Here is a 27188-nt window from a genome sequence, read left to right on the forward strand (position 1 = left end):
ATTTGAGTACATTTGCATCGGGTTGGGTATGTGGGACGCCTCTTCGGGAGATAAACAAAGTCTGTGTCGTGAAGTTAAAGATGGGTGAAATACAGCAGTTATTTAAGCATTTGATTAAGAACTTCGATGATTTTCTGTCTCAGGTGCGTATCTTGGTCAGTTGTTTGTGCTAGAGCATTGTTCAGTAGCTAGAGAACCTATAGATCATGATAACGTACTATTCATTATCACCTGTGCTTTGTAGTTTTCCTGAAGTACGCAGCCAACATAGAGGGATATTGTCATTGTACTGAGCAACATAGCAATTTCGACGTGATCTCTGTTCATAGCAGAAAGTCAAATTCATTAAGTTGATGTACGATCATTTTGTAGTGTATTCAGTACGCAGTGACCGTAAGAATCCCAAGCCATTCTTTTGCCATTCCTTATGATTAGTTGGGTCAGACAGTTGGTTTCAGTGTCATCTGGGTCTTGTCAGTTTTTATGTATGCTACAGCAGTATTTTATAATGTACATCATCTTAACTGCACTTCCATCACAGATCGAGAATACAGATGTTAACCTAACCAAACCAAGTGGCTGGTATAGTGGCCACCATGTGGGATGACACATCCAGTGTAAACAAGCACAAAATATTCTAGAGAATAGGAGTCAGGAAATGCTAAGAAAAAAGCTAAAAAAGCATCCCCATGCTTAGTACCGTAAGTAATCTAAAATGTGGTAGCCTAGCCGCAGCCTTTCCTGATCCGTGAAAGGAGTGATGCGAATTGTGTGTTACCATTGGTATATTGTGTTTGTGGTCCCAGGCTAAACTCATTGTGAATCCAGTGGACTGCAGGCTGGAGTTGCCCTTCTTTTGCAGTCCATCATCCTCCCTTTGGGGGATTGGGAGGGAGCTGAGGGATGCTTGTATACGCAGGGAGTAGAGCCAACTGGTCATATGAGTGTCACCTTATGAATGTATCCTGCTTGAGTACCCACCATTGCTGTATGATAATCTGATGTATTGCTCCCCTTGCAGGCCCAGGCAGCGAGCAGGATTGAGAAGTACGTGTTGGAGGTTGTAGTGTCGGGTCAGCCAGTCAACACGCGGCTGACCCCAGAACAGCACACCCTCCTCTGCACCGCCCTCACCACACTCCTCCACACTCTCCAAGTCATACATTAACCCTTTTGCACTTTATAGACAGTTGTGCATTAGTATATTCACTATTGTAGAATTTTTGAAAAAGTGCCTATGTGTCAGAATACAGTACAGTATTATTATCACAGGTATTACGTTTTTTAAAGTACTGATACCGTTCTTGCAGATGAATAAGATTTAGAGTTATATACATTATTATGTCATAAGTCATTATCTTTCATGTATATACTGTATGTCTTCATTCAGTTTGGTGATACAAGTTGTATTGTTTCATGTATATACTGCATGTCTTAATTCAGTTTGGTGTTTGTATGATAGTGTAAACCTGTACGTGATATACTGCTGAAAAATTTGTACAGTACACCAGTAAAAGATTTTATATATATATATTTCTCACTGAGTAACTTGGTAAACATTATCTTCATTTAGCCCAGCTTGTACTTATGAAGTCCAACTGTATTTCAGGAAGTTGTTAATTGCTGTTGTTCTGATGGACTGAGATCTAACCAGTTACCAAGGCATGACTCAAGTCCACCTCACAGTATAGATTCCATCAGTACACAAGCAGCATACTGTGATGAGCATCCCAGGCAGCCATCACAACAGCAGCAACACTCCTTTGGAATGCTGGATGTCCGGCCTGAAGGCAGTGCAGGCAGCAGAGAGGAAGAAGAAAGAAGTAAAATGCCACAGCCACATAACCACAGCCCCACAACTAAAGAAACAGAGGCTGCAAACGTACTTATGAACCTATCAGGAAAAGCTGGTGACAGGCTGAGTCAGACTGGGCTGGATGCTGGGGTTTTACACTTGTCACAAGCACCACACCACCTCCTTCACCCTCCACCCAGGGACCTAACTGCCTCTAAGGACATGAAGTTTATATCCTATTTGTGCCCTGACAGCTCCAGTGTTCCCTTGATGCACCTCTCTCCTGATGTGACCTTAAAACCAGTGACATACCCCTGCCCAGATGAGGTGCCACAAATCAATGAGAAGGATCTGTTGCCCTTGGCCACACAGGTGCTGTGCCAAATATGTGGTCGGCAGTGTGAGGACTTGGTTGAACTACATGAGCATGTCTTAGCTGTCCACAACCCACCTGACCCTGCTCTCACCACCCCAGACACAACCATCACCACCACTGAGCCTGCCTTTACCTCCCCTGACCCTGCCCTTACCTCTTCCAATCCTTCTTTCACCCTGTCAGAGCCCACCCACAACTCCTCAACTCCTGCACATAGCCATGCCTACAAAATGCCTGACCATGCAGACATCTTACCTGATCCTACACACAGTCCATCTCAAGATCTCCAACCCTCTAACAAGAAGCCCAGACTCCAGCAAAGGAACAAGGAAGGGGACATAAAACAGCTGGTGGTGGAGGAGGATGAAAGTGAAGCAGGCTTGACCTCGTCATCACAAGCACAGGGCAGGAACAAACAACAGTCCAGTGAACGAGCATCAAAGAAGAAAAGTAAATTCAAAAGGGCAAACAAAGACCCCAGTGCTAGTGTTGTTGATAAGAAAGTCACAACTCCACGTGAAGGGAGTGTGAACAAGGAAGAGGTTATTGATAAGAGCTCTGAACACTCACTTACCAGTGCAGCCACCCTCTCCTCATACATGCTGTCTGAACCCCTGTCCATCAATGCTCCAATGGCAGTAAAGAGTGATGCCCCATGCCCCAGTGACCAGGCTTGGCTTCAGTGTCAGACAAGTGGCTCTGTGACTGAACTGGTGGCAGCTGGGAGTGATTCATTTGTGGCAGAGTCTGACATTGTGGCAGCCAATAGTGATGCCCTGGCAATTGCCATTAAGTCATCACAGATCAAGACACTGGAGGCTAAGCTGACCATCTTTGTGTGCACCGAGTGTAGTTGTGGGTTCACTGAGAGTAAGGGAATCAGTGACCATGTGTGTGTCCCCGACCGACCCCTCATACTCCGCCACCCAGATGGTTCTGTCACCCTCACCACCCACCACCCACACACCCACACACACACCCAGAAGGGGGTCTGGTTCTTCCCAGAATTCACAATAGTGCGTGAGGACAACCACGACGCTGGACTGGTGGTGGTGCACAGTCAGTCCGGCCGCACCCTCAGCCTCCACACCTCACATGACCCATCATATCTCACCGAACACCTCATATCATTTAGGTCAGGCCATGCAGAGATACTGAGTACAGGGTATTCTATATCTAATTATAGTATATACTTGTCAGGAACAGGTGTTTAGAGGAGGGGATTACTGATCATATCATGGGTTCAGTTCCATCTGTAAAAAGGAATGGCAAGCCATGAATTATGTTTAAAAGTCTTAAAAAAAGAAAAAAAAGTCATATTAACACCTTGTTAATGCCATTACACTAGTCTTACATTGTAATAGCTGAAGCATAACTTGCATATCTCACAATGTAACAGTATATAGTAGCTCGGTGCAGTACTTGTACTGATGACCAAGTGGTGATATGGAAGGGTGTTTTGCACCAAATGGCAACCTATAACAAAACTGACTGTGTTCTCTACCTTTTTGTATTTCCACTTTACCCCTCCCCTCCAACTTCTAGGTGTCCAATGTGTGGGAGTGACTGGGATGGACTAGGTAGATTCTTAGACCACTTCACTGCTGGTCCATGCATGTTCCGCTGTCCTGAGTGTCCCATGGCATACACCACACCTGCAAAGCTGGCTTCCCACCGCTCCACACTCCACCCAGCACTGCAGGTTCACTTCCAGTGACATTTTTTGTTTCATTCTTGCTCTTACCAGACAGTATTTTCAGCTCTAGAGAGACTTTTCAAACTGGAGGGGATAGATAGTGTTTTCATTATCTCCATTACTACAAGACCTCCCCCCTAATACAGCATTTATACAACTATAACATATATATGTACAAGTATTGTGGTAGGTGGGGGAGCTTACCATCCACTCGCTCAGTGTAGTGCTGCTCTCGGGTGTCTGCCCTTTCCTCTCCTCCATCCTTCTTTCCTTCCATCCTCTTTTGTCTTTCTTTCCTTCATGCTTTCCTCATTCTGCCTGCGGGTGACCTTACATTCTCTCTTCTGTCAATCTTTCCTTCATTCTTTCCTCTTCCTTCTGTCTGTGGGTGACTCTACACTGAGTGACAAGCCAAATGGTTTCCTGTACACCAGGAAATCATTTGCTATGCTGGGTGGTAACCATATAACCAGATTTTGGCACCTGATGGTTTAGTGGGTAATTACACAGCTCCAATCGGATTGTGCCAGTGAAGGTTTATATCCAAGGGTTGGTTGGGGTTTATTGCTCATGTAATGCCACTCAGGGATGAGTGAGGTTGGTCACTCTCATCTTAAATGTCAGGACCTACTTGCCTAGCCCCGGGCTCCTACGCTCCTAATGGGGCAGCGTAGGATTGGATGATGATGATGATGATGATGACATATACTTTGTGTATGTAACCTCACCCCATTCTCAGGTGGGGAGAAATTGTCATGATGATGATGATGATACATATGTAGCTGTTTCTAACCTGTGTGTGTACATATACAGGAACGTACCTGCCCTCGGTGCCAGATGGTGTTTGAGAAGCGGCACCAGCGCAACCGCCACCTCAAAACCAAGTGTTCACAGCGTCATGTGTGTCGAGACTGTGGACGCACACTCAAGAACCTCTACAACCTGCGTGTACACATGCAGTCACACCAGGTATACACGTAGTCATTTTCCCTGACTGTACACATGTAGTCACATCAAGTGTATGTCATCATAACAACACATGTATTGATATCAGGTATACATGTAATGAATGAAAATATGCATGTCATCACAAGATATATACCTACCTAATCTGTTGTATTTTAATCCAACTATTTTGACCTAATGTAGCCTAATGTTACCTAGCCTGACATAATGTAACCTGATCTTACCTAGCCCAACAAAATTTAATGTAATCTACAATAATTATCCTAAGCTAGTGTAACCTTACATAACACAGTCTAACTTCATATATGCCTCTCTCCCAATCCACAGCCACGCAGTCACAAGTGCTCCGAGTGTGGTGTAGCATTCCACCGGCGCACTGTGCTGAAGCGACACATGATGCGTCATTCCGGCACCAAGCCCCATGCCTGTTCTCAGTGCTCAGCCCGCTTCTACACTCGCCAGCATCTACGCACACACCTCGACCGCCACGAGGGTACTAAGCGCTTTCCTTGTGACTTGTGCACAAACGCCTATTACTCCAAGCACGAGAGAGACGCTCATCGAGCCAAGGTGCATGCTCGGCTGACCCGCCCTGACTCCACCCAGTCTAGAAACCTGCCCACACAAGATGCTATTCCCCTCGCTGATGAGAAGTTGGACATTTCTGATACTCAAAACTCCCTTTCAGGTGACACTTAGAAAGCAAGAAACACAATGCTGTAAGTCATCATTAGTTTAGGAGGCTTACTAGCGTATTTTCCTTAGCGATATATTTTGAGTATTACTCCAAATTATATATGTCATCATCATCATCATCATCTGGACCTCCTTTCCCACCCTAGGGCAGGGTGAGTAGCAGCAATGTCCAGACAGCCCAAGTTTGCCCAGTCCAATGGGCCACGCTTCCATTCACTCATCATTCAAGCCCCCAGAGTCTTGGCTCTATCTGATATGCCAAAAGCTTTCACCACATTCTGTAGCTTCACATAAACGTATCTGATAGAGTCAGTCCGAACACTTGTCATGTTGAAAAGGGGTACCAAATCCCTGATCATGCACTTCTTCTCACAACATTCATTAAGCCAGCTCAATCTCTTGTCAGTCCCCTAGCATTACCAACTTCCATACCTCTCCTCCTCACACATTCATCCACCATACCCCTCCACCTTCTCCTTGGTCTACCTTGCCTCCTCTCTCCTTCAAATTTGCTCAGTTATACCTTTTTCATACTCTATTGTTATCCATTCTCTCCACATGGCCATACCATCTCAGTACACACTTTTCGATTCTGGTGTCTACAGACTTCCTCACTCCGCATCTTTCATGAATCACATTATTTCATATCCTGTCCAGTCTCTTTACTCCACATATATTCCTCAGCAGTCCCATCTCCACTGCTGTCACTCTTGACTTCATTTTCATGCCACACCATAGTCTCACATCCATACGTTAAAGTTGACACTAACACTTCGTCATGTAAGTCTTGCACAGCTGCAGCACTCAAGCCTCTGTTTCTTATCAAGGGCTTCATAGCACCAGCTACTTTCCTTCCTTGTGTCACATACTTTCATATTATTTTGCACATTTTCCCCTCATTTCTGTCACTGTACCCAGGTATTTGAACTCTCACCAATTCCAGTCTCTCTCCATTCACTGGTATTATATACTTAATGGTAATAATGACAGATTGCATAGAGAAAGTATAAAAGAAAATTAACATGCTATTTGCAGAAGAAACTGGTAAGAGAAAAGTGCCAGAAAAGCTCCTAAGCTGATAGAAAAATGACTCAAGTGAGTTAAAATCTCACATCAGGCAATGAGGTCATTACTGTCACCACTTCCACCATAACCAAGACAAAGGACTGTATTCTCATGAGGTTAGGAGGCTTTCTGACACCTCTGACTTGGCTGTTTATTTTGCCTATTACACAACACCTCAGTATTCCATTTTATAGTGCTCATATAATTTCAGTATTGACATTATTGCATAAATAATGTAGATGAGAATATTATCATGTAACATCCCAAATAAACTGGTAATGAAGTGCTAGGGAGTCACCTAAACTCTTGAGAATATAATAAGTGCAGCAAGTGTGTCACTGCCCTTCTCCAGTATAGTGCCAGGTTCAGTTTACAACTCAGTGTCACTGCCATGGGTCAGTCTTCCGCACCCACTGATCCCAGGGTTAGCATTCAACTTTTTTCATGTATTCACAAGTCATCCTGAATTTAAAGTACAGTACTAGATATTCTGACATGGGTACAGTACAGGGCTAGATTATGCCTTCATATTTAGTACCGGTACCAGTATAGGCTGCAATAGTATCAGAGTTCAGGACAGTAGTGTTTATAGTTGAACTTGTTGATTGTTCTGATGCAATATTTGTACAGTTCTGTACAGGTATCAGATTGTTATGCATGTATTTTGTTGGATATTCTATGTGAACATCTTGACATACATGTGCATTAACCCCATGTCTGTAGAGTACCTGTCAGATGGAACATGCATGGTTTGGGAGATGTGGGTGTGGTGCAGGATTGAATTTTTAGAGTTTATTGGAAATTTTGAAGCCTTAAATGATGATTGAGTAGATTTGTGACAGTGGCTCATTTGACTGGGCTGTATACCTTAAATTTTTTTCCTTTTTTACCTAGTAAATTCATTTTCATAAATGAAGACCCTAACTGTTCTCTTCAGAGTGGGGAACAGGGTTATGATGAAGACCCTAACCTTTTTCTTCAGAGTGGGGAATAGGGTTTTGATTATGATGGTGGATGATGTCTGTGTAATTCCCCCCCCCCCTTCCCCACACATACACACAAACATAGCATTTCTAGTTCCAATAGTTGCTTTAAAAAAAAAAAAAATCATTAAGAATCTCCAGACTTTTGAATACAGATTCTTTTTAAAGTTTTTATTTTTCCTTGTATATATAACTACTGTAATAAATGAGAATGAGCATATTTCATGGATGTACCTTTCATTCCTCCTCCCCCCTAAGATTTGTTATAGATTTACAGAGCTATTTCTTCTCACTACTATATTCAATTCAGCTAACAGATGTAAGTGCAAAAAGTTTTGTCACTATCCATTATGATAACTGAAAGTCCTTCTAGTTTTGGTCCAACTGACCACCATATGGATCAATTACTATTTCTCATAAATTGGAAAATTACTTAAGAGTACCATTTGTGTGTATCACAACAGTGTAGAAAGAGAAAAGAAGGTGAAGTGAATGATGATTACTGTGAACAGTGGCCCCCCCTAGCATGGACTGGTATTTTAAAAAAATATTTATAAATGAGGTCTGGTGTGATTGTTAAATGCACTTTGGGGTAAGGAACACAAACTTGTTGGGAAACTGAGTTGTGGGAGGAAGGGGGATGAATGAAATTTGTATGTTGACAGCTGGGTGGATGTGGAAGGTGGGGGGCGCTCACCGTCCAGTCACTCGATGTGGTGCTCCTTTGGGTGTCTGCCCTTTTCTCTCTTCCTTCCTTCCTCTACTGTCTTTCTTTCCTTCATTCTTTCCACTTCCTTCTGCCTACGGGTGACTTTACACTTCCTCTTCTGTCTTTCTTTCCTTCACTCTTTCCTCTTCCTTCTGCCTATGGGTGACAAGCCAAATGGTTTCCTGTACACAAGGAAACCATTAACTATGCTGGGTGGTAACCATATAACCAAATTATGGCACCTGGTGGTTTAGTGGTAATAAAGGCACCCCAATCAGATTGAGCCTGTGTAGGTTTACATCTAAGGGGTAGTTGGGATTTATTGCTTGTCTCATTCAGGACCAACTTGCCCAGCCCCAGGCTAGGCACGATATCTACTACTGAGCTATTCTTGCTCTCTCAATTAGGAAAACACAGTACACTACACTTTGGTAATCAGAGCATAAACTACAAGCCATAAAACTTGACTGTTACAGAAACCAAGTCATAAAGGAATACTGTCTGTCATTAAATATTTTTATGGACATTGCTGTCAAAAGTAGTATCATTCATTATTTACATATCTTTGTATTAGTAAAGTACAGCAGTTCAATAACAAACATAAAGGAGTTACAATGACATACAGTATTTCATTTACAAAGATTAAATACTTCGTGGGTTATATGACACTATATTTCAAAAAGAAACTTTTCTATTGTACGGATACAATATTGCTGGCATTAATGCAGTGATAGAGGGCAGATTTTTCCATTACGTAATTCTTAGTTCAAGCAATGTTCAAGTTGAAATTCGCTAAACGGCGAATCATCGACATTTGTAAACCTCGCAATCGAAGACTCCGTATAAACCTCACAAACCTCATAGAGAAATAGTTTAATATGAAGAATGATCAGAACGCCTCAAATAGTTCTTAAGTTCAGGGAAAAATACCAAATAGATACAGTTTTAATGAATCGTCTCAAAAGTTTTATTGTCAATTGAGAAGTCCCCGGTGAGAGACTGGTGGGTGGCTCAGTGTGTCAAAACAAACGTGGAGGCGGTGTTGCTGTAGGTTAAACACCTGTGTTGTATATCTTGCTATACGTGAGGATGACGGACTGACCTATTTACATAACAGGTAACAGCTTGACGCACATATTGAGATGCTCACTTCTGTAGCAAGAAGTAGACGAAATACTTTATGTGAATCCATAAATTTATTGTATTGGTTGAGTCATTGCCCTCCGCCTTCTGAGTAATGCGGGTAATATAAACATTAATCAGTTGCTGATATTTAATACTGATACAAGATAGCAGTTATGCACGCCATTTCACATAGATGTATAAAGAATAATGTTGATGGAAAACTACCGAGTGATTTACTACATTTTAGCAGGCGTCTGAGTATTATAGAATATTCATGGTAGCCCATATAAGGATAATGTATAGATGGTCTTGCTGCCCAGATAACCAGGTGAGGGAAGTGGAATGCATTAGCACCTGAGAAGGTTATTGTACATTGCCTTGAGATGGTTCTCTCTGTGGGATTGTTTGAAATCAATGGAGTTAATCCTCAGAATAAGTTACCTTTTTTAATATTCTTTGCCATTAAGTTCACAGGAAGACCCGAGAATGTTGAAGTTTTTGCAAGTCGTCCATAATATTTTTTGGACATGGAACCAGTATTATTCTGATGGATTTTGGTGTGATTCTTTAAGTTCTCATAGTGATTTTCTTCAGAAGTAAGTGGAAGTGATCTTTAATATAGCCTATAGAGTATATACAGTATATATGCCAGTATATGTATATATATATATATATATATATATATATTATTATAGAGTCAGCCAAAAACAGAATTATGAGATTTTGATCCATTTTTTTTTTTAGTATTTCAGACAATTCTAAGACACTTTTCTTCTATGACATTTTTGTCTCAAATTATTTTTATTTTACTCCTGAAAGATAGGTTAGGTTAGGTTAGGTTATCTTCAAGAGTAGAATATAAATACTTTGTGACAAAAGTGCAATAGAAGCAGTGTCTTAGAATTATCTAAAATACTTAAAAAACAGATCAAAGGCTTGTAATTCTGTTTTTACCTGAAATTATAATTTTACCCATATATATATATATATACACTGTATATAGTGTAGTTTCATTTCGTTTCGTTCATTTTTGAAGGCTCCAACATGCTTGCATGCATTGGCCTTGATCACCTAATGGCAGGCTGTCTGTGCTGCTCGATCTCTGGCAGCTTCCCTATTTAGTCCTTATCCCTGAGGTTACATTCAGTGACCTTGTGCCAGATCTTTTCGGTCTAACTCTTGCTACCTTACTAAACCCCCAGCATTAACACTTCTCACTTTCTACACCCAGTTATCATCCACCATTCTCTCCACATGCCCAAACCATCACAATCTACCCCTTCTCATCACAACGCCAATACAATCCAGTCCCATCTTACCTCTCAACTCTTTCATTGTAAACCTAGCTCCCCCATATCTCGAACTCAGGGACACACTTGCACATCCACCTAATCATTGCCATTTCTGTATGTTTGAGCCTGCGAATATCTTATTCCTTTACTGCCCAGGTCTCTCCTTCATACAGCATTACACTCCTAACACATGCTGCATACAAAGATTCCTTAGCATAGAGAGAGAGCCCTTTCAATGTCAGGAGAGGCAACAGCTCCCTGAAATTCTTCCAAACATTCCTCACTGTAGCCACAGAGCTAGCTCCAGCCCCACCTTCAGCACATAACAAGTCTCCCAAATAATAAAACTCATCCACACACTCAAGAAACTCACCAGCAAGTTCAATCCTTCATGCCTGGCAATCTTCACATGCACTCCCCGACACTCCTGCACACGAAGTAGCATTATCTCGCAGTCTGCCTCTAATATCACTACAACTGTTATGCACCTGCTTATCACAAACACTGTACAAGATGGAATTACTCCCCATGCCCTTGTGGCATATCGCACATGGACACTCCGCCTCTTTGACAGGACCACCCCCAGCCCTATATATATATATATATATATATATATATGTATACTAATGGTAGGTGGGGGCATTCACCATACACTCACTTGATGTAGTGCTGCTCTGGGATGAATGCCCTTTCCTCTCTTCCTACCTTCTTTCCTTCTGTCCTCTTCTGTCTTTCTTTCCTTCATTCTTTCCTCTTCTTTATGCCTGTGGGTGACTTTACACTCCCTATTGTCTTTTTTTCCTTATTCTTTCCTCTTCCGTCTGCCTGTGGGTGACTCTAGACTGAGTGGCAAGTGAAATGGTTTCCTGTACACCAGGAAACCATATACTACACTGGTTGGTAACCATAGAACCATATTATGATGCCTGGTGGTTTAGTGGGTAATTAAGGCGCTCCATTCGGATTGAGCCTGTGCAAGTTTATATCCAAGGGGTGGTTGGGTTTATTGCTCACGTAATGCCACTCAGGGATTCTCATCTTAAATGTCAGGACCAGTTTGCTTAGCCATGGGCTTCTATGCCCCTTGTGGGGCAACACAGGATTAGATGATGATGATGATGATATATATACGGTATATATATGTATAGGCAATACTGTGCAGTATATATTGTGTGTGTGTCTTGCTGTTGTCGTGTTCAGTTTTGCTCCTGTTAATGTATGCTGTCATATGAGAAGTATAATAACACAGGTATTGTTGCTTGATACATACTGTATATGGCATGTCACCATCTTTCTGCTTAAAGCTAGAAGCCTTAATCCTATTAGAGGGAGGACATTGACACACACACACACACACACACACACACACACACACACACACACACACACACACAAGAAAAAAAATAGGTGAGAGAGAAAAAAAATTCAAGAGAGGAGGGGGCAATATACAGGCAACATTGCAGTACAGTATTATCAGGCATGAGAGAAGGGTGGAGGACATTATTATACATTTTTATTTGGCATGAGAGAGAGACAGTGAATCATGCACAGGTTCACACACAGTATATTTGGCCATGCACACTGTTCAGGATGATGTTAATATTGGTGGCTTCCCCCTTAGTTCAGCCATGTTTTCTCCTCTGCCAACAGGACAATGGCTGACACAGGTGGTGGGCGTCCTCCAGTAAGGAAGACATCAGGCAGGAATCCCAGGATGATGCGGCAGAGCTCAGTAGGGTCTGTGGGCGATGGTGAGGCAGGTGAGTTCTTTCATATCCAATATAAGTATAGTATGTCACTGAGTTGTATTCTTGTGAGATTAGCAGGTTTTTCTAGTAATGTTATTCTTTGTTATAAAGTTGATTTCTATGTATGTTGTTGTGACTTCATGCTCATCAGAATATGAACTTTGTGTTATATAGCTGAAGTTGTTTGAATAACTGGGCATACTGCCTGGATACACTAGTGCCTCTGTGTGCAGATGTCCCTCTCCAGCACCAGTTCTGCATTGTAGATGTAAATAACATATAAGACAGTCTTGATGGATAATATGCAAAATAAATAACCAGGAGAAAGGTGCTAGAAAACCTCCTAAGGAGCATACTTTGTATCGTGATAAGATAAATGTTATAAGATAGAACAGCAAGTAAGAATTATCTAAACTGATTGTAGTATTGGTATTGTGGAACTGCGCCAGTTTTTAAGAGAATTTTCCTGTTAAATTAAACCAGATGCATTAAGTCAGTAGAGGCCCCCCAAGGGGGGAATCACACTAGCCATAAGCCAGTACATATCAAACGCAGCCTGAAATATGACCATGACCTACTTTAACCAATTTTGAACTCGGAGATTTTCATCTCAAGTACACACCTGTAAAATTTTTTGATGATATCTAGAGCGGTTGCAAAATTATCATGGTAACAGACACACAGACCTTGACCTACTTTCACCAGTTTTGAACTCGTCGGAGATTTTCATCCCTACTACACAACTGTAAAATTTTGTGATGATATCTAGTGGTTGTAAGCTATCATGCTAACAGATACACAGACAGACGAATTGAAAACAGTACGATACCAGCATCGTTATTGTGGCTGGTAAAAACATTCTATTTACTTTACACACAAGCAGTTGAACCAACAAATCAGCTTTATCAGTAATGGTGAAACTTTGTAATAGACAATTTGTCTTTAACCCCTTCATCCGAGTGATGTACAGGTACGGTATATTTTTGTGTTCTTGCTGCTTGTGCTGACTCTCTACAGCTTAGGGAGAAACATCAGGTTGTGAAGGTAATAATGGAGACTGCTTCTTACCTAAAGTTATTGAATATTGTAGGCTGGATCCCCAGGAGATGATCTGAACAATGCCACCACAGAAAGGATGTTGATCATGTGCCCCTAAATGTACAGTACTATACATTACAGGACTACAGTAGTCTAGCCTCAGGCCCTCTACACCCTGAAGAGAGTGTTATGAATTTGATTATATTTGTTTATTTATTTATTTTTATTACCCTGACCAACTCTTCATTGTGCCTTCAGGTGAGGGCGGCGCGGGTGGGAGAAATAAACGGCTGGCCAGCATCCGTCCACGCATCTCCATCGAGGAGTTGAGGAGCGTGTATCGTCGCCAGGCATCACAGACACAGGAGGAGGCCGACCCCATCTTTGACCCCCTGGCTAAGGTTAGAGTCCAGCATTATCATTTGCTTACTCTCAGGGTCCTACCTCATCCTATCTGTAGGTGAGAATAAAGATTCTGGATGGTAATGATGGTGATGATGATGATGATGATAATGATGATGACGATGATGATGATAATTGCAGTTTGATTGTAATAATGTCCAACAGGCTCAGGACAGCATGAAGGTAGTGCGAGGGAAGACTGGTGTTGTGTACGATGAGAGAATGGCTAAGCACTGTTGTCTGTGGGACGAGAACTACCCTGAGTGCCCTGAGCGCCTCCTGTGTATATTGGCCAGGTGGGTATCACTCCAGACCCACACCTAACATGGAAAGGTGGCACTGAGGATATTTGTTTAATGATTTTTCTGTATAATATATATATATATATATATATATATATATGGAAATTCCTTATTATGTCTTTCCATTTTAATTGACATTATGTCCCCAGTTATCTTTTTTTTAAAGCTCCTCTGCCACCTATAAAACTGGTGTATAATTTTCTACCAGTTTACAGGTCTGGTTGTATGAGGAAAGTTGTGATATTTTCAGACACATCCCAGACATAAAACATAGACTTACTGTAGTGGTGTTAGTTTAATTATTATTATTATTATAATTAATTTTTTGTGGTGGGTGGGGGCGCTCTCCATCCACTCACTTGATGTAGTGCTGCTTTGAGTGTCTGCCCTTTCCTCTCATCCATCCTTCCTCTTGTGTCCTTCTTTCCATCATTCTTTCCACTTCTTTCTGTCTACAGGTGACTATACCGTACTCCCTCTTCTGTCTTTCTTTCCCTCATTCTTTCCCCTTCCTTCTGCCTGTGGGTGACTCTGCACTGAATGACAAGCCAGATGGTTTCCTGTACACCAGGAAGCCATGTACTATGGTGGGTGGTAACCATATAACCAAATTATGGAGGTTTTTATCACTGCTAGGTATCGATTAACTTGGTTTGTACTGTAACAGTCTTTTATATTATTCATATTTGAGCTCGTTGACCTCTTAATACATTTGAACCATCTTTCAGGACTTTGACAAAGCCACATAGCTCTGTGGTTATTAGGAGTGCACAGCTATGTGATTCTGGTTGTTTCTTTCCCAAAGAATTCTTTTGAATGCATGAAATGCCCAGGAAGGCATTGTCACTGCATGAAGGCATCATTGTCCAGCATCATTGAAAACTGTGATAATAGTCAACTATTAAGGAGAATTTTTGTCTAATAAATTTAAGATACTTATAAACACCATACTTGGCCAGGTGTAGGGAGCTGGGTCTGCTCGAGGAACGGTGCCAGCGATTATCAGCACGTGAGGCTACTGAGGAGGAAGTGCTGAGCAATCATGCCCGCACGTTGTTCAGCCTCCTCACTGCCACCAGGGCCATCACTCAACCCACAGCACTTGAAGACCTCGCATCACGCTTCGACTCTGTGTACCTCCATCCAGTCAGTCACTCCCTCTTTTGTGCTGGTATTGATTTGGAGCAACCCCCTCACACCACAACACAGTTCACCTATGGTACCTCACACATCAATCATAACATAGACAGTCCTTCAATGAAAGATCTCTGAGAATGGTTGATTTCCTTCAGTCTACTGGGTTCATGTCTGGATGAGCTTGGGGTTGCAGCTACTACTGTTACTACTTTTGTTTGAAGGTTTTGAAGCACTTAGAGGTAATGATTGTACTGTAGTCTGCAAAATGAACTCTTCTCTCTCTTGGAAGAGCATTTTATGCTTGATGTATTTATTGGATATGTTCATGAAAGTAATTTTTAGAATATGGGTGGCTTTTGTGGCCATTTGTTCATGTACCTGTTTGTATAGCATTGCATTAGGTGGCCTTTAGTTGGTACAGACATGTACCATTAACTACAATAAGATGTTTCCCAGCACCTTATTGTATGTATTTGCCCTTACTGGTAAAGCTTTATCATTGGGTGAAGAAATACTGAACCTCATTCCATTGACTGCTGGATCTGCCCTGGCCCTGAGGCTACATTTATAAACTCTCTTAAGCTCAAGTTGTGTATAAGATATTTACATTTTTCCTTGCACATACAGCAACCACACACACCTCACAGCCAAACTGGAGTGAATATTACATTGAAGTATAAAACAAAACATAATGACATATTTTAATTCACTATTGTTGAGGCTTGTTTAAGGTCACAACTGGTTAGGATCCTTATAGATACTTCACCCGGTGTTGACTTTGCTCTTTTCCCCAACAGTCAACGTGTGAAGCTGCTTTGTTGGCAGCCGGCTCAACCCTGGACCTGCTCGATGAGGTGGTGGTGGGCAAGCTGCAGAATGGATTTGCTCTCGTCAGGTAGCAAATAGAACTTTATTATTTTTCATCATTATCATTGTTGACCCAGCCTATTTTCCAGCCTTAGGATGGGGTGAGGTAGGGTCCAGAGAGCAAGAAAATAACTGATAGAGGGAGAGCCACTATCTAATTATATAAGATCCCAGAGGCTTTTTAGAGAGAGATGGAGGAATTAGGTTTTTAAGGCATTTATTCTTTGTGCAGCCCATTACAATCTGCATAACTTTTTTTTTTTTTTTTTTTTTTTTTCTGATTGTAGCTCTTCCATCCTTTATGACCTTCCATTCTTCCACCACTTCTGTTCTCCCACTTTCCCTCTCTTAATTACGAGCCTCCCAGGCTCCATCCCGTTTCCTACCTTTATCACCATGTCTTTTTCCCTCCTTCCTTCGGTCCATCACTTCACACTGTCCCTCCTTCCTTCAGCTCATACTGATTCAGGCTCTGCCTGTCTCCTTCCTTCTCTCCCAGCCGAAGTCTCCCCCTCACTTCCCCCTCATCCTGCCTTATGTCTCTATCCCTGCCTCACTCCTACTCTCCCTGCCTCACCTCCCCCCTCCATACTCCCAGACCCCCTGGGCACCATGCCTTAGAGTCCGAGTTCTGTGGGTTCTGCTACCTGAACAACGTGACGCTGGCGGCCAAACGCGCATTAGAGCACCACAAGCTGTCCCGCATCCTGGTGGTGGATTGGGATGTACACCACGGCCAAGCCACACAGCGAGCCTTCTATTCTGATCCAAGGTAAGGTCACACACTATGTAGAATATTGTTTAGTTGAACTTGGCCTAAAATTGCAAACTCTCTATTTTGAATGCTGAGTTGTAAAAATAAATTGACACTAGATTAGGATACTAGTTGAGAAGTGCACTGGAGAGGATTTAAAGCCTTAGTTTTTTTTTCTCTCTCTCTCTCTCTCTCTCTCTCTCTCTCTCCATTGAACTTTGTAAAACAAGCAGCTAAAGGAAAAAATCTAGGGCTCGTAATGTGAAAGGGCTGCAGTATATTTGAGTACGGGGACTTTATGTAGGGTTGTCTGACCTTAACCCCTTGCCAAAATCTGTCCTGCTTCCTGACAAGCAATTGGGATATTTACCACAGCCACGGCATGCAGCTGACCATCTGTTCTGATCCGTGGTAGCAGACTGAAGTTCATCTGTCGTAGCTTTGCAGTGATTTTCAGCCTCTGCAACTTATTTCTCTTAGTTTAGTGGCAGAAGACAATACAACGTCCTTACATCCTTACCACAGCTCTTCTTTGTGACCAGCATCGTATTCCTGTGTTCAGCGCTTGTCATTACTTGGCATCCATAATAGAGAAATGGCAATTTTAGGCCAAGTTAAAATGGACAGAGTGAGGTAGAGATACTTTAGATAAGACTTTGCCCTTCAATCAGATGGTGTATTTTTCTCGTGTTAATTTTGGTACAAACAGTGTTATTCATCACAGGATGGAATTTTTGAAGTGGAGGGGTTAGGTCTTGCCTTCATTAGTATCTTAACCTAAGAGGTCTTTTCCTAGTTAGAAAAAAATCAGCTGGAAGTAGCAGGAGTTTGTTAATGAGTGTTATAAATGGAAAGGTAGGGAGAGAGTTGTGACATGTAGAGGTGTATGATGTGTAGGAGGACTACTGGGCCTTGAGAGCAGGCTGTGAAGCCTATGCCCAGAGTCAGACGCATTAAAAAAAAATAAAAAAAAAAAAAATAAAATAAAGTAGCCTGGAGGTATTTCTGTTACAGCCCTCACGGGAGGGAGCAGGGCATCAGAGATGATGATATTGAAATAAATTAATGACTTGAAAAATACCATACCCAAACAGAGTGCTGTACTTCTCCATCCACCGGTATGAGAATGGTTCGTTTTGGCCACACCTTCGTGAGAGCAACTATGACTATGCTGGTGAGGTGGCAGGACGTGGCTTCACCTTCAACCTGCCACTCAACACCACAGGCATGACCAACTCAGACTACCTTGCCATCTTTCACCAAGTTATCCTGCCAGTTGCATATGAGGTAGAGTGAGTCGTTGTTATTTGTAGCTGTTTTTATATTTACCATTAACCCTTTTGGGTCGCAAATAGGTCCGTGTGTCCAGTCTGAAAAATCGAATTTTTTACCAAAAAATCAAGTTTTGCAAATTTAGAAAAATATATAATATTCATGCATAAGGAACTAATACAGTATAGGGCTCTGCATACCATACAAGAACCGTAATAATGATGGGAAGTTGCGTTACAAGTGGTGTGTGATGTCACAAATTAATACATTTCTGTTTACATAATGATAGAGAAACATTTAAACTAAAGTAATAAATCTGTGTTATATCTTCTCAAGTGGATTGTCCAATACCCAGGAAATGAGTAAATATTGAGAGAAATACTGATAACATTCACCAGCTTCCCATTGATTTTGAGATGCACTCAAATAGGCAAGCCATGATTGTGGCCAGGAGACCCGTACCAATAAAGCCACGGTCGTGGCCAAGAGACCTGAAGGGGTTAAGTACTTCATTAATGTATTTTTTATTGTTGTAGCAACCTCCTTGTTATCTCACTGTCTTTTACCATGTTATCCTGCCAGTCATGTAAGAGGTACGTTAAGTCTGTATTTCTGTCACAATATTATTATTATAACTGTAGTACTAGTATCCATCCATCCATCCATCCATCATCCAATCCTATATCGCCCCATAAGGAGTGTAGGAACTCAGGGCTAAGCAAGTTGGTCCTGACATTTAAGATGAGAGTGACCAGCCTCACTCATCCCTGAGTGGCATTACGTGAGCAGCAGGTGCCATACTTTGGTTATATGGTTACCACCCAGCATAGTAAATGGTTTTCTGGTGTACAGGAAACCATTTGGCTTGTCATTCAGTGTAGAGTCACCCATAGGCAGAAGGAAGAGGAAAGAATGAAGGACAGAAGAGTGTAAAGTCACCCGTAGGCAGAAGGAAAAGGAAAGAAAGAAGGAAAGAAAGGCAGAAGAGGAAGGATGGAAGAGAGGAAAGTGCAGACACCCAAAGTAGCACATCATGGTGAGCGCCCCCACCCACCGCTATTTTTGTTATCATTATAGCATGGTGGTTGGTGGGGGTGCTCACCATCCATTCACACGATGTAGTGCTGCTCTCAGGTGTCTGCCCTTTCCTCTCTTCCTTCCTTTCCATCCTCCCTCTTCTGCCTTTCCTTCCTTCATTCTTTCCTTTTCCTTCTGTCTAGGGGCAACTTACACTGAGTGACGAGCTAAATGGTTTCCTGTGCACCAGGAAACCATTTAATACTCTGGGTGGTAACCATATAACCAAACTATGGCACCTGGTGGTTTAGTGGGTAATTAAGGCACTCAACCAGATTGAGCTGGTGCAGGTTTATACCCAAGGGGTGATTGGGGTATATTGCTCACGTAATGCCACTCAGGGATGAGTATGTCAGGACCAACTTGCCTAGCGTTGGGCTTCTATACTCCTCATAGGGCAACACAGGATTAGATGATGTATGTATATAATGTCATAACAGGTGACTTTTAGGGCCCTGTCATGCTGAAGCTGGGATTGGACGTACTGTACATGTATTCTGATGTAAATCATCGAGTCATGCAGGCTGGGATAAAAGTGTAAATAAGGACAGTGTTTATTTTGAGCCTTGTTCTGGGTATTCTGTTTCTCACTGTCATCTGTATCATGGCTGGTACAGTACTGAGAACCGGAATGCCCATGTCTTGTCCCAGTGGAGAGCTCTCATTCTAACTTTTTATCCTGACCTATATGATCAGATAATTAGAATCAGAGTAAATCCTATTCCAGCCTTGGTATGATGAGACCCAAAGTATGGAAACTGTTGGCTGTAAATCTGTTTTCCTTGCAGTGGAGCCCAGCACTTGAGTTGCCTGCACTGTCATAGCTCCTTTGTCTTCCAGGATGGGGGAAAAGCATTGTACGGTAAACTCTCAATTTTCCGTCATCGCAAAATATCCGGTACAGCTGGCCCAGCTCTATTAAAGCAATATCTGGCGCTGAAACGGAACATAACTGGCAGTTCTATGCAATATCCAGGTTAAAGTATATCAACTGGCTCGTAAATGATAGCCAACCTGCGATGTATTACTGTAGTTTATCATTACTGTACTTTTTTGTATTTTAAGCCTAATTTTCATCTTTGGCTCTTGGGAAAGTTTTTGGGATAGAGAGTTAAGATGGATAATAAGGCAATATCTGGCTCAGCGCCAAATATTGAGCCAATGGGGTAGTACTATGCAGTATCCGGCACTTTGCAATATCTTGCATAGAGGTTGGCTGAATTACACTGGATAACTGAGAGTTTACTGTATATACAGTTTTATTTATTTATTTTTTCTTCAGTTTGATCCTAGCCAGTTTGTTCCTTAAGACCTAGCAGTTGTACATCTGTATTAAGTGCATAGGGCTGTCTCATTCAGGACTAATGTAATGGTATCAATGGGGGCATATTTATGGTCTGCCATTGGATCCTGTGAAGATCATCAAAGTCTGATTGAAGTTATCAGATTTCATCATGGACCTCCATTCTTCTGTATGTAGTTCATGATCAGATAATTATTTAAGAAATCATCCCATGCCATTGTACAGTTGCAGGCATTGGTATTGCTTCACTATTTAGTTGACAGTGATGAGTTTCTTACTGTGCTGAAAATATGTAGGGTGCCAAAGATCACATCACTGGAATTTGAATGTCATAGTACACAGTCGTGTTGTTTATCATTATGAAGTGAGTCACTATTTATATCTGCAGCTGTGCATGGGGAAAGGTATTAGAATAATTATGATCATGACATCCCTTATAGTTTCCTCCAGTGTGTCCTTCTAGTATTATGTAATTGTGATAAATGTGTGACATCAAATTCTTTGCAGTTTAACCCGGAGCTGGTGTTGGTGTCGGCGGGCTATGATGCAGCTCAGGGATGTAGCGAGGTCAGAGTGCATGATTGTACTAGCATAACAATATGCAACAGTTACACCTCCATAACCATGTTATGTTGTTCAGCTACATTTTCATTTGCTCAGTAGGCCTTCCCAGTTGATTGTTTTACCTGCTTAGATTTACATCTCATGAATAAATATATCTAGTATTAGCTGCAGTTCTTGTTGCTCAACCCCAGTCTGCCAAATCAAGCAAGCAGATCCATCTACTGCAGGTAAGCAACTGCCCCTATGCCAGGTGGATGCCAGGTTTGTGGTGGGGGTGGTTTGAGAACTAAACTTGATTTAAAATGTAGACTGAGTGTAATTGCAATAATCCTCATCTGTGCCTAATACTTGTACATGCCATTGAGAAGATAAGACATGAATTTTGAACACTAGAATCAGTTGTGAAGGCTTACAGGTGCAGTACATATATATAGGTAGTCAGTGTACATTCCTCCCTCCTTTTAGCACTTTTTCTGTCCTGTGTAGTGCGTGAATGGATGTTTTATCATCTTTCTTTACTGTGTTATTATCTTATTTTGATACATACAGAACCTAACTCTTTGGTATTTTATTTTTCTAGTTCATTCCCGATTTAGTGCTGTTGTCAGCAGGCTTTGACTCTGCATTCGGTGACAGCAAGGCAAGTTTAAGGTGGAGGGACAGTTATTGTCTGTCAAGCTTGCCTGCTTGTGTGTGTGTGTATGGGGGGGGGGAGGTGGATGGGGTTGCTCCAGGAGCAGTTGTCCATGTAGTCTAACAGCAGTAGTGTATTGCACCATTAATTTAGTATTGATTGTCTCTTGAAATAGATACCAACAAAGATCACTTGTGGAATTTATTGTCATGTATAGATACTGTATGGTGATGAGTACTTCCATCATGTTTTGCACTCCTGAAGTGAGGTCATGAGGTCAACTTTTAAAAATTAAGCACAGTTGCACAAAATGTTACTTTGACTGTAAATTATGAGGTTATGGAGACCAGTCATTCCAGGCTGCGTGTACAGTTGATAGTTTGCCGTGCGTTAACGTTTGCATATGTACAGTAACTGTATAGAGTAGGCTTGCCTTTAATGTGCATACCCATAACACTGATCACATATAATGTGGCAGATTGTTGGTTAGTTTCTGAATGTTACCACAACATTGGTAGACCCACTGCAATACAGGCTCAGACATGGCCAAATATGGCATTATCTTCCATTGCATGGACATACACCTCACAGCACAGGCCATGTAACTGCTCAGAGTCTCATTGGTGTGGGTAATGATGTATTTGTCTATGTGGGGTAGTGGTGAGAGTGAGGGTGTGGTGTGATCTGGGTGATGGTGTGGTTCAGGTGATGGTGTGGTCTGGGTGTGGTCCACCTTCACATTTCAGGTTACAATGGAGTGGGATTTAATTGTATCCATCATTTTTGGGAATATTTAAGGCTAGTTTGACGTGGCTAGGGCAGGCATGGGGCCAGTAGGGTTGAATCTAGAGAAGATGTTAACCATATATCATTTTTCTCATAGGCTCTGTAATGTGGATCTTGTTACCAACTAGTTTGCAGTGTTAAAGTTTAGCCTACTGTACTGAATGCGCTGAAATGTTTTGTGTAAATGTGGGTATGTGAGAAAGCCTCTGTTAGATTATTTGTTTTTAACAGACATAAACAACTTGCTCATAACAAGTACAGTGAACACCCTACTATAGTAAATACTCTCTTACACTTTGAAGTAGATTATTATTATTTTTTTTTCCATCCCATCAAGTACTGAAAGTGTTTTGAGATGGTGTTAAGAAATTATTGACTGCAGCTGTAATTACACCGTAATAAAAAAAAACGTGTATATTTTTCTCTATGTGTTGATCATGATAGTTAAAATAAAAATGAAAACTATAAATCAGTTATCCTCACATTGTACGGTTCTTTTCAAAGCTTTTAAGCAAGTTAGACTGCATTCACATACAATACAAGTAAAAGTTCGCTAACACTCCCTTGCTAGTGTTGTGTTGTGCCTTCCACATTTCTCATTTCTCCTCAGACATTGGAGAGTATCCTTCTCTCCGATATTGTTTGCATCATATTGCTGTTGCATAAAAGTATATATTTTTGGTAATAGCTTTCATTGCCATAGTGAGCAGGGACTGTTGGCAAACTGTATTATACTCTTTTTTTTTTTTTTTACTGAAACTGCCAAAAACTGCCATCTGAGTCCTAAATGTTGTATTGTTGCAATAGATTATCACAAGAATATGGTGGTAGTCACAGAAAAGTGTTATGAAAAGGTTTTGCAACCCTACTATTGTTTATTTCTGCCACTGAGTTACATGAAATAAGTTGCACAAAGACCAAAAGTCTGGGTCAAACCAGTGTGAAAAGTCTGTAATTGTGATAGTGCCTGTGCCAGTACCATAGTACAGTTAAGAACAAAAGTTGGCACACTATTCCACTGCATCTACTTCGCACTTGGGTGTGTCCCTTACTTTCTTCCCTGATACGTCTTATCAGAGAGGCATACAAGTGTCTATGGGCAGAGAAACATGCAAAGCTTCCTTCAGCTTTGGAAGGTTATCCAGTACAGGAAAATGTGAAGTAGAAGAGGTGAAATATTATGCAGACTTTTGTCTCCAACTGCACCTTTGTCAGTACACACAGTACTGATTTTGATCATTTCTTTGTGTGGCTTACGGCGGCGTGTACGGGACTGTACGTATGTGGGTATGGCATCAGGGTGAGATGGAGGTTTCACCCGGACTGTATGCACATCTCACGTCATGCCTTATGACGCTGGCCAGGGGAAAGGTGCTTGCTGTGTTGGAGGTAAGCCTGGCTGCACTATAATATAGTATTTAATTGTTATAGGTCTAGCAGTTAGAATGCCTTAGTCATTGATGGCCATGCATTGGTTTGTTCCTGTTATTGGATTTTCAGTCATGTACCAGTAATGCCATTAGTGGAAGACTAAACTTCAAGCTTTTGGTTAATTATATTCCAATATTATCTTTAGATTTATACTTGTTAACCCTTTTAGAATTGGCTGCTCATGTTTATAATTTAAAATGCTTCAGTTACCACGTGGGTCTGTAGGCAGCAATATGCATGACTGTAAAACCAAGGCAGATAAACTTCTAGGTTACACGTAGAACTGGTTGTACAGTACTGTACACTGTTTTCCCCAACTCACTGAGCAGTATGGAACCTCTCTGAGATGTGTAATGATTAGTAAAGACAGCTTTAAAATGATAGGTTCCTGCTCTTCAGAAAGTGTAAGAACATTAAATTTCATTTATATGAGGATTGTCAAACCTACTCTTAATAACAGTGAATCTGTGGTTCCGAATATTTATTTTGAGGCTCATACAAGCTGTTTGTATTGCTGTATTACATTTATACAATCATGTAGCTGCTATTAGGTAACCAAGGCTGACACATGCAAGCGTGCTGGACCCTTTGTTAATGAAGAAATGAGCAATTGTGTATTGAACTTTTACTGATTTCAGTCTCATGGTTTAGCCACTGGTGATGGCATAAACAGTATGTTGAAACATACGAAACTGAGAATTCATGTATTACAACCCTAATCATTTTCTCTGGAAGATAAGATTCCCTGAGAACACTCCTTTTTCTGTTGAAGGCTGATAATATCCACCGTAATTTTTACTTTACACAGCCCAATAAAATCAAACCAAATAATCCAACTTAATCCAACCTGACTCAACCCAACCCAGCATGATGCAACCTATTCCAGCTCAACTCAACCCAGCATGATGCAGCCTAATCCAACTGAACCCAACCCAACATGATCCAACTTGATGTAGCATTAAGTAATTCTATGTGGCTCTTAGGGTGGGTACTGTCTGGAGTCGCTGGCTGAGGGTGCCGCCATGACCTTAAGGGCCCTCCTTGGTGACCCTTGCCCCCCTCTTCTTGACCCCATCACTCAGCCATCACAGAGGTAACCTAACTCATTGCTATTGCCACCTTCTTCATCCCTGGTGTGATTGGTCTTGTCTTCATCTTCATCATTATATTAGTCATCAACAGTTTGTTACTTTAACTTCCTATTATCATGCTCATTGTAATTATTAATGTCATCTTTACTGTTCCCATTTCTATGTTTCTAATCCTGATCTTCATCATTGCAGCCCTCATTCCTGTCTAAGGATGGGGTGAGGTAGGATCCAGAAAGTAAGGAAAGAGAAATCTTGAAAGAGGGAGAATATCAACATTATGCTTAGTGAAATAGGCGAAGCGCTGATTCAGACATCTGTTACAAGCACTGAACAAACAAGCTAGGTAGGATCGAGCAACAAAGTAAGAAAGTGCACAAAAGTAGGAGAACTATTACCAGAGTGCCCAGTAAATGGAATATTGTGGGAAAAAGGGAGACTTTGGTTAGGGGGTCAGATTGAATTTTTTTTTTCTATTGTAATGTCTTGTATTGCATCTTTATGGTTTTCATCTGTGCAGTTATGAATATGTAGGAGAATTACCATTTAGATTTTAACTCCACACTTAATCTCATATGGTGAAGTCTCAGTATAATCTGATAAAGACTATATTTCTCATTAGTTATGAGAGATCCTTTGGCCCTAGGAGGGGCTAAGGCATCATAGAGAATGATAGAGTGCTGGTACATGTTTAGTTGTTTACTGTATGATATGCATAGTATTGTTAGATCTGTATTTTTATTAACTTGTCCTTCTTCCTTCAGTATACAAGAATCCATCCTCAACCTGATCTATGTGCAGCGCAAGTACTGGAAGTGTCTCCAGTACCAGGGGTCCTTCTCTGTTCAGGAGATGGCCAGCAAGGTGGAGGCAGGAGGTTCAGTGGAGACTGGAGGCAAATGTGTAGGGAGTCAGCATGAGGCAGCAGCAGCAGGAGCAGCTGCAGGAGTGGAGGCAGGAGGTAGAGAGACAAAAGGAGGGAAGGTAGCATGCAGGACAGAGGCAGGTGTGGTACGTCGTCGATATACACCCTCGCTGGTGTTCCACGGTAACACAGGTAGCCCTCCCCTTCGCTACCCCACAAGGAACATCCACAACGTGCTGCCACCAAACAGACTCAGTGCAATCAAGGCAAAGTTGGCACTGCTTAGGGAGAAGGGTAAGTCAGTAGTGACTGGGAGATGTCTTTGTTTATTGTATGTTAAAGTGCAATGTGGAAGTTTGTAAAGTAAATTTCTTTCATTTACAGGGTTATTTGCTTTTAATCTCACATTGGAATGGTTATGTGATGTCCTCATGGTTGTTCAGTATGTATATGGATGGGGTGATGAGAGAAGTAAAAACATGTGTAATGGAGAGGGATTGTTTTGGTAATGAATGGTGATGGATGGACTATCTCAAATTTGTTGTATGCTGATGATGCAGTACAACTTGCAAATACCGGACAAGAACTTCGGAGACTAGTGCAGAGTTTTGCTGATGTCTGTGAGCATTGTGCCTTGAGAGTAAATGTAGAAACGAGTAAAGTGATGGTTATTGAGAGAGAAGGTGACTCCCAGTATGATGTTACAGTGAATGGAGAGAGACTGGAAGTGGTGAGAGAGTTCAAATACCTGGGTACAGTGATAGAAAAGAGAGGAAAATGAGCAAAAGAAGCGCAAAGTAGAGTTTGGAGAGCGAGAGAATGACGAGGAGATCGTATGTGAGGTAGAGAGGGGGAGAGGGAGGGGGAGACCGAGGATGAGATGGAGGGATGGAGTGGAGAGGTATATGAGAGAGAGGTGTGTGAGGTGGGAACAGGGCAGTGAAATGGCGTTGGACAAGGCGACATGGAGGCAATTTGTTGTGGCCACCCCTTATGGGATTGAGGTGTCTGGCAATAGATAGTAAGTAATTATTTTTTTGCCAGTCAGATTGCTGGACAACCCAGATAGGAGTTAAGCAAGAATTCTTTGCATATCGTTTATATAATGCTTATGGTGTCTTCCCAGAATGTGTTGGTCCACTTCCACCCCACAAGCTGTGTCTGACCTATGATGCTCAGATGACACGACACTGCAGCCTCACTGAAGGGTAGGTGCA

General features: G+C 41.7%; 2 protein-coding genes across 2 annotated transcripts in view; both read left to right on the plus strand.

The window, feature by feature from the left end:
• Positions 1–80: 80 nt before the first annotated feature.
• LOC145406796 (uncharacterized) lies at positions 81–5535 on the plus strand. Its single transcript, XM_080277893.1, has 7 exons — positions 81–155; positions 1022–1156; positions 1610–1956; positions 1996–3306; positions 3717–3873; positions 4681–4836; positions 5161–5535. The coding sequence occupies exons 1-7, from the start codon at positions 81–83 to the stop codon at positions 5530–5532; spliced, it is 2553 nt and encodes an 850-aa protein (XP_080134019.1). The 3' UTR covers positions 5533–5535.
• A 12-nt stretch (positions 5536–5547) lies between these two features.
• Positions 5548–27188, plus strand: part of HDAC6 (histone deacetylase 6) — a 44811-nt gene continuing 23170 nt past the window's right edge. The window contains exons 1-14 of the mRNA XM_080277894.1: positions 5548–5552; positions 12354–12463; positions 13748–13890; positions 14057–14187; positions 15153–15339; positions 16128–16225; positions 16796–16969; positions 18046–18238; positions 21111–21170; positions 23887–23976; positions 25002–25111; positions 25871–25970; positions 26109–26265; positions 27098–27179. Of these exons, the coding sequence (XP_080134020.1) occupies positions 5548–5552; positions 12354–12463; positions 13748–13890; positions 14057–14187; positions 15153–15339; positions 16128–16225; positions 16796–16969; positions 18046–18238; positions 21111–21170; positions 23887–23976; positions 25002–25111; positions 25871–25970; positions 26109–26265; positions 27098–27179 (1640 nt within the window). The remainder of the gene's footprint in view (positions 5553–12353; positions 12464–13747; positions 13891–14056; positions 14188–15152; positions 15340–16127; positions 16226–16795; positions 16970–18045; positions 18239–21110; positions 21171–23886; positions 23977–25001; positions 25112–25870; positions 25971–26108; positions 26266–27097; positions 27180–27188) is intronic.

This window comes from Coenobita brevimanus, chromosome 71, assembly GCF_032717465.1.
Source record: "Coenobita brevimanus isolate Jiangsu-jjx chromosome 71, ASM3271746v2, whole genome shotgun sequence".
NCBI classification, from domain to species: Eukaryota; Metazoa; Arthropoda; class Malacostraca; order Decapoda; family Coenobitidae; genus Coenobita; species Coenobita brevimanus.